A 13,138-nucleotide genomic window follows, 5' to 3' on the forward strand; every position below is an offset into this window, starting at 1 on the left:
CCTGAGAACTAAGCTGGAACGTCTCGGAAAAGTATGTCTCCCTTACCACACCCTTCAAACCAGAACACAGCAGCGCTTGTTCTGGTTTGGCAGAAATAGGTGTGGCGGTGGTGCCGCCGGACTCAAACCACAAATGGTTCTACCACCTTCAGACCACCTTCTACTACCTTATGGTAACGTAAATGTACATAGTGTTGATGGTGTGTTCCTCGTTTCCAGGGACGGCAGCTACGCGCGCGGCGGCGGCGCGGTGGGCGAGTACCGCACGGGCGCGCGCATGTCGCTGCTGGGCGGCGCGTACCTGCCGCCGCCGGCGCCGCCCGCCCACCACCCGCCGCCCGCGGACCCGCCGCCCTTCAAGAAGATCCGCCTGTCCGTCGAGCGGCCCAGCGCCGCGCTGCCGCACCAGCCCCTGAGAGTTGATACAAGGGTAGGTTGGATCTTGAGCTCATGGGAATCAATCATATGACGTTTAGACCGTCCGCAGATATTTGCTACGGCTTCACATTGAGGAAACCTACACATACACCTTGGAGTTCTTAAAAAAGTTCTCAAAGGTATGTGCAGGACCACCAATACGTACTTGACGAACACGGTAAACTATTACCTGAATCGCTCACATTCTGAGAGGAAACCCGAGCAGAGTTTCGACTTACGATTGGCTAGCAGACCTGATGTGTAGAATACATATAAAACTGTCTCTTAAGAGTCTCCCTTCAAATCAGAACACAGTAACGCTTAATATTGCTGTTAACATACTTTGGTTAACATACTTAAACATGGACTTTGGATAAATTAAGACTATTTTTCCGACTCATACTTTATGAACAACATGTGTTCAAGATATATCTTTTCTTAATAAGAAATTGAAGAAGCATCAGATGCTGATTGGTCACTACTCTCAGGACTGTCCTATATGACAAACTATAACCACTAAGATATCTACCATATATAGATTTCTGTTTTATACTGGCTTATAAGCTAGTGTCGAATATGGATATTGACCAATTGTTCTGATGTTATCGTTGCAGGAACCCATGATGAACTCTTACAATACCGTGGAGGTGCTCTCCCCGAACCCGCCATCGGAGCCCACGATGGAGGACCAAACGTTTCGCACCACCAAGGATGAGCTGCTGCAGCAAATTCCTAAGGTTTGTATCTAACCATCTTCTACATTAGATAAACATTTAATCTTTTTTAAAGTCTGTTGAAGATTCTAATTTTAAATATGCATAGCGACATCTACGAAAATAAATAAAATGTGCTTGAGTACAGATTGCAAAATAAAATCTACTGGCCTAAATTAGGTCTAATATTCAGAAATACCAAATGGTAAACCCATTTGGAGTTCTACTCGTATATATATTTTTTTTTTATAATATAAGAATAGCAGACGAGCATGCAGTCCACCTGATGTGGCTACTGCCGCCCATGGACATCTGTAATCAACCCCAGATAGGATTAGATATTCCTACCTGAGGTCGGTCACAGATGCGCCGCTACCCCTGAGGACTATGCTGGAACGCCTCGGAAAAGTCTGAAGTCGGACGGAATATATCCTTAGCATGCAGATTTAATAGACGCTTTCTACACTTTCTACACTCACAGCCCCACACTAAGATTCCCTGTATCGTGGGTGCTATGGACATACACAAAGACAAATACACAAACACCCAGACACAGAAAAACAGAAATCTAAAGTTATCATTTAGAAATCTGTCTGGCCAGGGATCGACCCCGGGACCCTCTGCGCGTCAGACCGGCATGTGACTGCTCCGCCACGAGGGTCGTCATTTTGATTGAATTTGTCTATCATAATCTACTTAATAAAAATCTAATCCTGATTGACTGACAGACAATGCAAAGCTAAAAAATGTTTTTAATTATCCAATAAAGAGTATAAGTGGGAGTGGAAACTAGTATACCAAAGCAAATCTAATTGTTAAGTATTAGCTACAGGGGGTACATATAAAAGTAAAACAAAGATTTTCGAAACATCAATCATATCGTTTCAAAAGGTTCAGTTACAATTAAAACGAACTCAAGAACCGATAATATTTTCAAAGATGACGTCAGTACTCAGTAGTATTAATACCGAATGTTATTCAGATTCATTGATTTTGGCTTTGGAATATCCTTAAGCGTTAACACACGACCTTCCCAACCTCTTTGACAGTGAACGAGATGAGTTTAAAAATATAAGTCCCGATAACACTTGAGACGTAAAAAGTCGGTTCGGAATCATTGCGCTTGGCGGTCGGCCAAGTGGCGCTCGGGTGGACTGATCGTCTGGAAGTGCTTTATTGCTAATTCTGAGGACTGGCTTATAAATATTTATATGTGACCAAAGATGTTTAGTAGTAATAGAGACTATATAGTAGTAGTAGTAGAGGATGGGGAGAAAGAGAGTCCACGAGTTATTATTAGTTGGTAATAAGTTGGTCTGAAATATGTCAAATATGTCATTGGGTTAGGAATGGTGTCAACGTGAAGCAGGATGAAAGTTTTTGTTTGAAAATCTTGGCAATGTCCGCTCTATAGCCGTCTTTATTTACAACCATTCTTACCCGACTGCCAAGGAAGGGAATGCTTTTGAAATTAATTTTATTTCCCTGCTAAATATTGTCATTAGACGATACTAATTTAGACAATTCCTAGAAAGTAGTAATTATTAATCAAATCCATGAATGGTAAAACTTTGGATAGATTGATTATTAATAGAGGAAGAATCTTTGATTATGATCTAGCATAATATGTAGTAATTAATGGGACAGAAAAGATAGGCAATGTTAAAATGACTTTTTTTATCTGGGAATGAATTTGGGTAATGAAATTTTGGCAAAGGCATTTTTAGAGTTTGCTCTGTGGAAAATTTACTTATGTAATCAAATAACCAGTAATATGAAGAATTTAACAACCGCAAATTTTGGCAGATTAATCTAGAATTTGACACAAAAAACAACTGCCAAAAGAATCTCGGTCGTTCCTTTTGAATGACTCGTATGTTTTTGAATTTCAATTAATTAATCATAAAAAGGTCGCTTTTGAATGAGTCAATTGAGGCTCGTATGCTCATATGAAAGTGGTAAAACATTTTATTAAATATATAAAAGAATACAATATCAACTCTAACATTCTCATGTGGTGTAGTCACTACCGCATCGTGCATTTATTTTATCATTGATTGTATATCAACGATAATTTCATATATTTTATCAGATTTTTCTTTAACTGGTAAATATCTATTTTTACTGATTACATAATGTCCTCGACTGACCACATGGTATTGATATTTAATGTGTCACATAACTAAATATGTTTTGTGAGTATAGTATGTAAATATTCTATTTCCACATGTATATTGTGATCCTGGCTTATAATCACTACATATCCAAACTTACTATTTTTTATAATTTTATTTAAATTTACTTTAATTCTTTAACTTGTTACTTTCCTCAGTTTTGTCATAAGAATTATATCAAGCAGTTCCTCAGTAGTACTCTGTCTAAGACACCATTCATTTCATATCAAATGCCACACCTATGGTTTGATTAAAATTCACAATATCCGCATTAAATTCGACATCAATATCATATTTTAAATTTTATACATCGATATCATTTTCCTTTATAATATGAACCACAAAATGTTCATAATTATTATTCTAATCAATGTTATCATCTCTAATCATTATGATTTTTACATATTATTCTTTTAGTTTCAATAATTATTTCTTTTCTTAACATATTATTTTCATAACATACAACGTACGTAACAGTAGCAAAGTCCGAGATGTTATTATACGTATAGACGTGCCCTCGGCCGGCAGGTGGACCGCGAGATGGCGCTGCTGGACGCGACGCTCTCGAAGCTCAAGAAGAAGATGGAGGAGCTGGAGGTGTCCGCGTCGAAGCCCACTAAGACTGAGGAGCCGGAGGAGGCCGTGCCCAGGCACAGGAGCCTGGCGCAGTGTATATATGCTGATAATAGGAAACGGGTGAGTGCTTTCACTGTTTTTGTTTTTTAAGATTGTAGGAACAAACAAAATTGTAGTCCATCTGATGTTAAGCAATCACTACCGCCCATAGATATCTGTAACTAACGCCATATAGGACTAGCTAAGGTCACATATCGACGGGTCCTACGTAAACTGGTGTAAGTGCATTTTCACATCGCATTAGAACATTCAAATCGCTCTACTGTAAAGTTGTGAAAACGCACTGGCACCAGTTTACGTAGGACCCGTCGATATGCGTTGCCCAGGGGTGGCGCTGAAATGTCGTCTCATGAGTAAGTCGGCATCCATTCCACATTCCACATTCCACTTTAACGCAAGCAATAGCTACACGATAGAAATAAATGTGGTGTCATGAAGAAGGCAGAGGTTACACTGGAACACTGTTCAATTTGCACAGTATTTCTTGCAACTTGCAACATGCGGAATGAACTTCCTCTTGAGGTATTCCAGGAGTGCTAAGGCATACGGCTTTTTAAGGAAGTTGCAAAAAGGGCTCTCCCCAAAGCCGTCGATTCTTTGGAGACTCCTCTGGTGTTTCAACTATGCGGCTCCCCACTGAAGCAGGTGGCTGAGTTCAGGTACCTCGGACACATAGTTGACGAGTGCCTTGGGGACGACAGGGACATAGAAAGAGAGAGGAGGGCGATGTCGGTCCGAGGCAATATGTTGGCCCGCAGATTTAAGCGTTGCAGTAAACAGGTAAAACTGTCACTTTTTAGAGCGTATTGCCAAAATTTTTACACCTGCAGTCTGTGGGCGAACTATAAGCAACGGACCCTCAGAGCTCTGCGCGTGCTGTATAACAATGTGCTGAGGGTGGTGTTGGGGAAGCCGTGTTTCTGTAGCGCGTCTGCCATGTTTGCGGAGGCTCGGATCGATGACTTTTACGCAATCGTCCGCAAACGTATGGCGTCGATGATGAAGCGGGTTATGGGGACCACCAACGCCCTCCTTAGCACATTGGTATGCAAACCAGACAGCCCTCTCTGGGCCCGCTGGAATGGTGTACACACACGAGCCAACAAGTGTGTGTGTACTTAGAATTTAAGTTTTTTGTTTTAATTGTCTTTACTAACATAGGCTAAGTTGTCTTTAACACTAACCCCCTTGTTTTGTTTGTTGTACACTAACATAGTTTTAAGAAAATATGTACTAACCAAATCTATGGACTGTAAAAAAAAAGGGTCTGAAATAAAGAAATTATTATTATTATTATTATTATTTTTAAATGTCATAGGCAACGATGACTATATTCCATTAAGTCTGCCTCATCGTTTAGGTATGATATAAAAAAACCAAAGGAATATAAAAAAGGGATCTAAAAAAATAACGTTCAGTAGCTAAAACCTAACCTTACCTAACCTAACCGTATCCTATATAACATCGTTGGTTTATCTTCCAGGCAGCAACCGCCCACGCGTCGCTATCGCACCTGGGGCCTCCGGTGCTGTACCCGCTGTACAACCAGCCCCAGGACACGACGGTGTACCACGACAACATCAGGAAACATAGGACGTTTAGGAAACGGTTATCGGAGCACTTGAAGAGGTTGAGGCTGGAAACTGAGAAGGTAATATTTTATTTATACTTACTTTTATAACTTAGAAGTAACAGACGAGCATGCAGTCTCAATGATCTGGTAGCGTTTATCAAGCAGTGGTAGCCTCGTGGTTGAAACTCGGCGTCTCAACCGGGGGTTCGAGGTTCAAACGCCAAACGCTAATTTCTGATCATTTTTATGCATTGTATATTAGAAATTGATGCTATAATGTTAAAGGAAAACTTAGTGTGGAAATCTACATGCCTGAGTAAGAAAAGTTCTCTAAGGAGTGCGAAGTCTACCAATTCGCACTTGGCCAGCGACGTGGGCCATAGCCACAGATCTATAAAACCCATCTCACTTTGAGAGGACAAAAGCGCCCAATAGTGGGGCAGTAATGGGTTGACGATCGATGACGTTAAGCCTATGTCGGGTCAAGTACTAAATTCGCGTCAAGTTTGTGTTAAATTTGCAGTAGATCTGGTATTATATTAAGTTGGGTCCTACGCTGCGTGCGAGGTATAATTGTGATCAATTTGCCATAGTGTTAGTCACTTTTTCCTATAAGTTACACTTTTACTTTTGACATTTTTAAACGCAGACTCCAAATCCATACTTTGGTGTGATAATGGAAATAGCAGTCATCTATATATATAAAAGAAAGTCGTGTTAGTTACTCCACTTATAACTCAAGAACGGCTGAACCGATCTAGCTGAAAATTGGTAGGGAGGTAGTTTAGAGCCAGGAGAAGGACATAGGATACTTTTTATCCCGTTCGACCGCGTTTCCTTGAAGTCATTTTAAAACTCAAGAACGGTTGATCCGATTTAGCTGAAAATTGGTAAAGAGGTAGATTAGAACCAGGAAACGGACATAGGATACTTTTTATCCCGTTCGACCGCGTTTCCGTGAAGTCATTTTATAACTCAAGAACGGCTGAACCGATTTGACTGAAAATTAATCGAGAGGTAGCTTAGAGCCAGGAGAAGGACATAGGATACTTTTTATCCCGTTCGACCGCGTTTTCGTGAAGCATTTTATAACTCAACAACGGCTGAACCGATTTAGCTGAAAATTGGTAGGGAGGTAGTTTAGAGCCAGGAGAAGGACATAGGATACTTTTTATCCCGTTCGACCGCGTTTCCTTGAAGTCATTTTATAACTCAAGAACGGTTAAACCGATTTAGCTGAAAATTGGTAAAGAGGTAGATTAGAACCAGGAAACGGACATAGGATACTTTTTATCCCGTTCGACCGCGTTTCCGTGAAGTCATTTTATAACTCAAGAACGGCTGGACCGATTTGACTGAAAATTAATCGAGAGGTAGCTTAGAGCCAGGAGAAGGACATAGGATACTTTTTATCCCGTTCGACCGCGTTTCCTTGAAGTCATTTTATAACTCAACAACGGCTGAACCAATTTGACTGAAAATTGGTGGAGAGGTAGCTTAGAACCAGGAGACGGACATAGGATACTTTTTATCCTGTTCGACCGCGTTTCCGTGAATAAATAAGAGTTGAAAGTTTGTATTAAAGTCCCCCAGTTTTGATGCAAATCTATATGAAAATTGGTATTTGATAGGATTTCGATAGAAAGTAATTAAATATCTTTTTTACGATATTTGCAAAATCAACCCTTAAGTTGGTTAAGTAGGGGTTGGAATTTTATTTTAAAATCCGTTAATTTGGAAGCAAAGACTGTAAAAATTTGCATTTGGCTTTAGAAGACACTTCGTTTAGAAGTCGGCAGATTTTGAAGCAAAGTCTATGAAAATTGGAATTTAGCTTTTTGATAACAACACGACTTTCTTTTATATATATAGATATATAAAAGAAAGTCGTGTTAGTTACTCCACTTATAACTCAAGAACGGCTGAACCGATCTAGCTGAAAATTGGTAGGGAGGTAGTTTAGAGCCAGGAGAAGGACATAGGATACTTTTTATCCCGTTCGACCGCGTTTCCTTGAAGTCATTTTAAAACTCAAGAACGGTTGATCCGATTTAGCTGAAAATTGGTAAAGAGGTAGATTAGAACCAGGAAACGGACATAGGATACTTTTTATCCCGTTCGACCGCGTTTCCGTGAAGTCATTTTATAACTCAAGAACGGCTGAACCGATTTGACTGAAAATTAATCGAGAGGTAGCTTAGAGCCAGGAGAAGGACATAGGATACTTTTTATCCCGTTCGACCGCGTTTTCGTGAAGCATTTTATAACTCAACAACGGCTGAACCGATTTAGCTGAAAATTGGTAGGGAGGTAGTTTAGAGCCAGGAGAAGGACATAGGATACTTTTTATCCCGTTCGACCGCGTTTCCTTGAAGTCATTTTATAACTCAAGAACGGTTAAACCGATTTAGCTGAAAATTGGTAAAGAGGTAGATTAGAACCAGGAAACGGACATAGGATACTTTTTATCCCGTTCGACCGCGTTTCCGTGAAGTCATTTTATAACTCAAGAACGGCTGGACCGATTTGACTGAAAATTAATCGAGAGGTAGCTTAGAGCCAGGAGAAGGACATAGGATACTTTTTATCCCGTTCGACCGCGTTTCCTTGAAGTCATTTTATAACTCAACAACGGCTGAACCAATTTGACTGAAAATTGGTGGAGAGGTAGCTTAGAACCAGGAGACGGACATAGGATACTTTTTATCCTGTTCGACCGCGTTTCCGTGAATAAATAAGAGTTGAAAGTTTGTATTAAAGTCCCCCAGTTTTGATGCAAATCTATATGAAAATTGGTATTTGATAGGATTTCGATAGAAAGTAATTAAATATCTTTTTTACGATATTTGCAAAATCAACCCTTAAGTTGGTTAAGTAGGGGTTGGAATTTTATTTTAAAATCCGTTAATTTGGAAGCAAAGACTGTAAAAATTTGCATTTGGCTTTAGAAGACACTTCGTTTAGAAGTCGGCAGATTTTGAAGCAAAGTCTATGAAAATTGGAATTTAGCTTTTTGATTCAAAATAATAGAACACATTTTTCACCGTTTTTGGAAAATCAACCCTTAGGGTCGTTTAATCGGGTATGGAACTTTAATTTAATATCCGTTAATTTGGAGCACTAAGAAAATTATCATAAGACATAATGAAGCATCTGAGTCACTGTTTGTTTTTTTAGATCAACCCTTAAGACTGTTATAAACCGCCTTTCTATTTACACACCTGTTTCAGCATTTTTAGCTATTCAACAACCCGATTAGAGTACTATAAGTAAATAAACTTTCTTTAAAAAAAACCGTTATTGAAGTTATAGATATACCGTTATTTCTTTTCGCGTGTTTGTAAAAAAAATAACAAAAAATACAACCGACTTCTATGTCACTACAAAGTAAAAAATAATTCGAACGAAATATATTGAGCGCCGACTTCAGAAATATGTACTAAACCAACATTTATTTGGAACCGCCCGCTCGCATATATTGTCGCTTTATATTGTCTTATGTGTTCCAACCTAACCTAACTAAATAGTCAATGATGAACTGGCTTTGCAATTTCATTAGAACCTCCTACACCAAATATCTTCAAACACGACTCAATTATTCCCATCGGTTGAGGAGTTACATATTTTGTCTCCGAGCCACATTATCAGACCCTTAAATAGTCAATGATGAACTGACTTTGCAATTTCGTTAGAACTTACACCAAATATCTTCAAACACAACTCAAATATCCCCATCGGTTGAGGAGTTACATATTTTGTCTCCGAGCCACATTATCAGACCCTTAAATAGTCAATGATGAACTGACTTTTTAATTTCATTAGAACCTACAATAAAAAATAACACAATAAAAAAAGAATTATTAAAATCGGTTCACTAACGGCGGAGTAATTCGTGTACATACATAAAAAAAAGATACCGGCCGAATTGATAACCACCGAGTAAAAAAATAACAGAGTGCAGAGAGGTAGAGTGAATTTTATTTAATTGTATTTTTTATTTTCCTGTTCTCCTGTGGCCATTTCCTAATATTTACCAGTAGTTTATGGACATAATACATAAATTACACGAGTGAAACCACGAGGTACAGATAGTCACTTATAATTAGGTGGTACGAAGTTCACCGGGTCATCTAGTTTATAATACAACTAGCTGACCCGGCAAAATTTGTACCGCCACAAAATCTATTTATCAAATATATTTCATATAAATAGCGTGTTAAAATATAGCCTATGTTACTCCTAGATAATGTAGCTTTCGAATGGTGAAAGAATTTTAAAATCGGTCCAGTAATTTTTGAGCCTATTCATTACAACCAAACACACAAACAAAGTTTTCCTCTTTATAATATTAGTGTAGATTAAGAACTTGTTTAAATAAACTAATTGTACTATAACCCGTCCCACTTTTCGTTACACCACTTCTGGACACTAGACATATTTATTTTAGATAATAGTTTACTATGACTAAGTGCGGATTGGTAGACTTCACACGTGTATAAGAACATCATAAAGCTCCGAGGCGTGTCGTTGTCACGATGGTTTTGTTCGCCGCAAAAGGAGGTGATAATTAATTTCTATTATGCACAGTGACATCATCGTAAAATCAGAGCTACTGTGTGGGTGGAGGAAATTGAAACCACCGTGTTACCTGCGTTGTGGGACACTTAACCGGATCTATATAAATTGATGTAGAAATTATTCCTGTTTGGGGAATTTTGTGATACAAAAAATGAAAATTTTGCATAAAAAGAGATAATGAACATAATTATTAAAAATATATAATGTATTTTTACTCATAAAGCCCTATGTAGTAGTGGATGCCACGGACCTTTTAAAGTAGAGTTACACAAACACAAATACTTCGAAATTGAAGAATTGTAGAATTTTACTTTAATTAACTTGTTTTTTCAATATACATTTGTTGAATTTGGAGTTGGTTTTAAATAAATTAAAATTTTAGTTTATAGGTTGTTGGTGTAGGTAATATATAGTTTGTTTTTCTTTTTTATCTAATTGGGTCCGTAACTTTTCAGCATTTTTGCTATTCTTTATACTGCCAATATATTCACCCTGTGTTATTTCATTTGTTACGTATATTAATATTAATAATAATATATTTTACTAACTAAACCGGCAAACGTTGTGTTGCCATATAAATAAAAAAATGTTAAGGGTGAACAACACTTAGGGGTATGAAAAATAGATAGCCGATTCTCAGACCTACCGAATATGCATATTAAATTTGGTGAAAATCGGTAAAGCCGTTTCAGAGGAGTACGGTAACTAACATTGTGACACGAGAATTCTATATATAAGATTGTTTTTGTTCCCAGCGAGAAGATGCGTTAACGGAAGCGTACACTCGGAGAGCAGCAGAGTGGATGAGGAGGGTGGAGAGGCTGGAGCAGGGCCAGAAGCGGAAAGCGAAGGACGCCAGGAATAGGGAATTCTTTGAAAAGGTCCGTATTTGGTTATAGTGCTAAGTGTAACCTGGTAAGGTCATTGTTGTTTGATTTCGGGATTCTATTGCCTCATTTATATTATCGAAAAAAAAAGAAACAACAAATTCGGTTCATAAAGGTCCATTCACACAGACCGGCTCGGAGAGCATCGGCCCGCATTTTTCATTTCACACCGACCGGATCGTATACGCTTGGAATTGGCCGGAGCCGCCAACTATTTCACATAGACTGGCTGGTAAAGATCTGAAAGCGGATGCGCTGGCACTAGGAGCCGATCGACTGAGCGAGGAAGAATGAACAAGCAGTCAGAGGAGGTCGGCTTCTCGTATTATTTCGCACGTAGTGCGTTCAAGCATTCTTAATGACAAAAGAAGTGCACATGCAAAAATAAACCTTAATACGATTACTCAAAAATCTATTTCCAACGTGATAAAAATCTGCTCTCCTCTCCGAGCCGGTCTGTGTGAACGGATCCTAAACGACGAAGTTATCCGCGAAGAAACATAAAAAAATACATATATACAGTCGAATTGAGAAACCTCCTTTTTTGAAGTCGGTTAATAAAGTTATTTGCCGAACAATGACGAATATAAAAATGATATGCACTGCACCTATTGATTTGCCCTAAAAACGATCTTGGCGCGGGAAACGAACGAGTTTTCGTGGCAACCGAGTTATTTACACACAGACGAATATGCGTGCATATGTGTGCATGTGCGTGAATATGCGTGCATATGTGTGCATGTGCGTGAATATGCGTGCATATGTGTGCATGTGCGTGAATATGCGTGCATATGTGTGCATGTGCATGAATATGCGTGCATATGTGTGCATGTGCGTGAATATGCGTGCATATGTGTGCATGTGCATGAATATGCGTGCATATGTGTGCATGTGCGTGCATATGTGTGCATGTGCGTGAATATGCGTGCATATATTTGTCTATAATCGACGAATATCCAAATGTTTCATAATTTTATTTAGGATTGATGACCGATGCCTGTGGATGGCAGTGACCTCCTTATCTTGACCCTGACCATTATGTTCTCGTTTTATAATTCAATGCCATAAAAATTAAAGTGCTAAAGGTCACTTATTATTCATTATTATTGAAGCTTGACGCACTTATGTACACATCGTATATAACAAACATGTAAAAGTATGCACAAAAATACATATTATAAAATGTATTAGCTATGGATGTGTTGGTTGTTTAAGTTCTCCTAACAAATTGTGTCTATCAAGTGACATGTTAAACAGTTTTCGTTTGGGTCGATAGCCCCTCTTCCTTGATAGGCTGTTTAAATTGACTTATTTAAACTGCTACATGCTTGATATTTTTTTTTCGGCAAACTAGCATGTTGTCTTTCTGATGAGCCTTATTAAATTCTTACCCAAGGTTAGTCACGGACATGTTGCTACCCTGAGGATTAAGTTGGAATGCCTCGAATAAGTATGTGGTGAAAAATTCCGTGTCAATAAATGGGATATGTTTATTAACAATGTGTGTGTGTGCAGGTGTTCCCGGAGCTCCGGAAACAGCGGGAGGAGCGGGAGAGATTCAACCGGTTGGGCGCACGTGTGAAGTCCGAGGCGGAGCTGGAGGAGATCGCGGACGGGCTCCACGAGCAGGAGCACGAGGACAAGAAGATGCGCTCGCTGACCGTCGTGCCGCCGCTGCTGCGGGACCCCGGCGCGCCGCGCCCGCTGCTGCGCGACACCAACTGTGAGTGGGGGCGGGGGGGCGGGGGGTTGCACGAGCGGGACACGAGGACAAGAAGATGCGCTCGCTGACCTGGATCTTGTACCTCGGATGACAGATGGTAGACATAGTAGTGATGGCAGGCATGGTAGGAACATAACTTTGTTACGGCCGGATAATAGAAGTGGTGGCCCAGCTCTCTAAAACTAAAATTATTACCATATTAGCCCAAATCAATTTAAGGTTACTTGGATCACCTGATCCACCTAATTTCCACTTGATTGTTACCTAACGAGAGTGATAAGGTTATCAAGGTTACAGGTGAGTTAGTTCCTTATTGAAATTATAATTTTAATATAATAGTGATAAAAGTTTATATTTTAGCTAATACAAAACCTGTAAAGTGTTTATAACAGATTTACAATCTAAAATTCTAGAATTAGCAAACATGTAATGTTTGA

General features: G+C 39.1%; 1 protein-coding gene across 7 annotated transcripts in view; it reads left to right on the plus strand.

The window, feature by feature from the left end:
- The window catches only part of Smr (nuclear receptor corepressor smrter), a 189,875-nt gene that overhangs the window by 140,714 nt on the left and 36,023 nt on the right, over positions 1-13,138 (plus strand). For 6 of the 7 annotated variants that reach the window (XM_073078061.1, XM_073078056.1, XM_073078057.1 and 3 more), the window contains 6 exons: positions 220-430; positions 1,032-1,154; positions 3,833-4,000; positions 5,424-5,591; positions 10,847-10,972; positions 12,494-12,701. In XM_073078061.1, coding sequence (XP_072934162.1) covers positions 220-430; positions 1,032-1,154; positions 3,833-4,000; positions 5,424-5,591; positions 10,847-10,972; positions 12,494-12,701 — 1,004 coding nt within the window. Of the gene's footprint in view, positions 1-219; positions 431-1,031; positions 1,155-3,813; positions 4,001-5,423; positions 5,592-10,846; positions 10,973-12,493; positions 12,702-13,138 lie in introns of those variants that run through there. The other variant, XM_073078063.1, reaches the window with a different exon arrangement.

This window comes from Epargyreus clarus, unplaced genomic scaffold, assembly GCF_041222505.1.
Source record: "Epargyreus clarus isolate Ecla_fem2 unplaced genomic scaffold, WU_Ecla_fem_2.2 ptg000012l, whole genome shotgun sequence".
NCBI classification, from domain to species: Eukaryota; Metazoa; Arthropoda; class Insecta; order Lepidoptera; family Hesperiidae; genus Epargyreus; species Epargyreus clarus.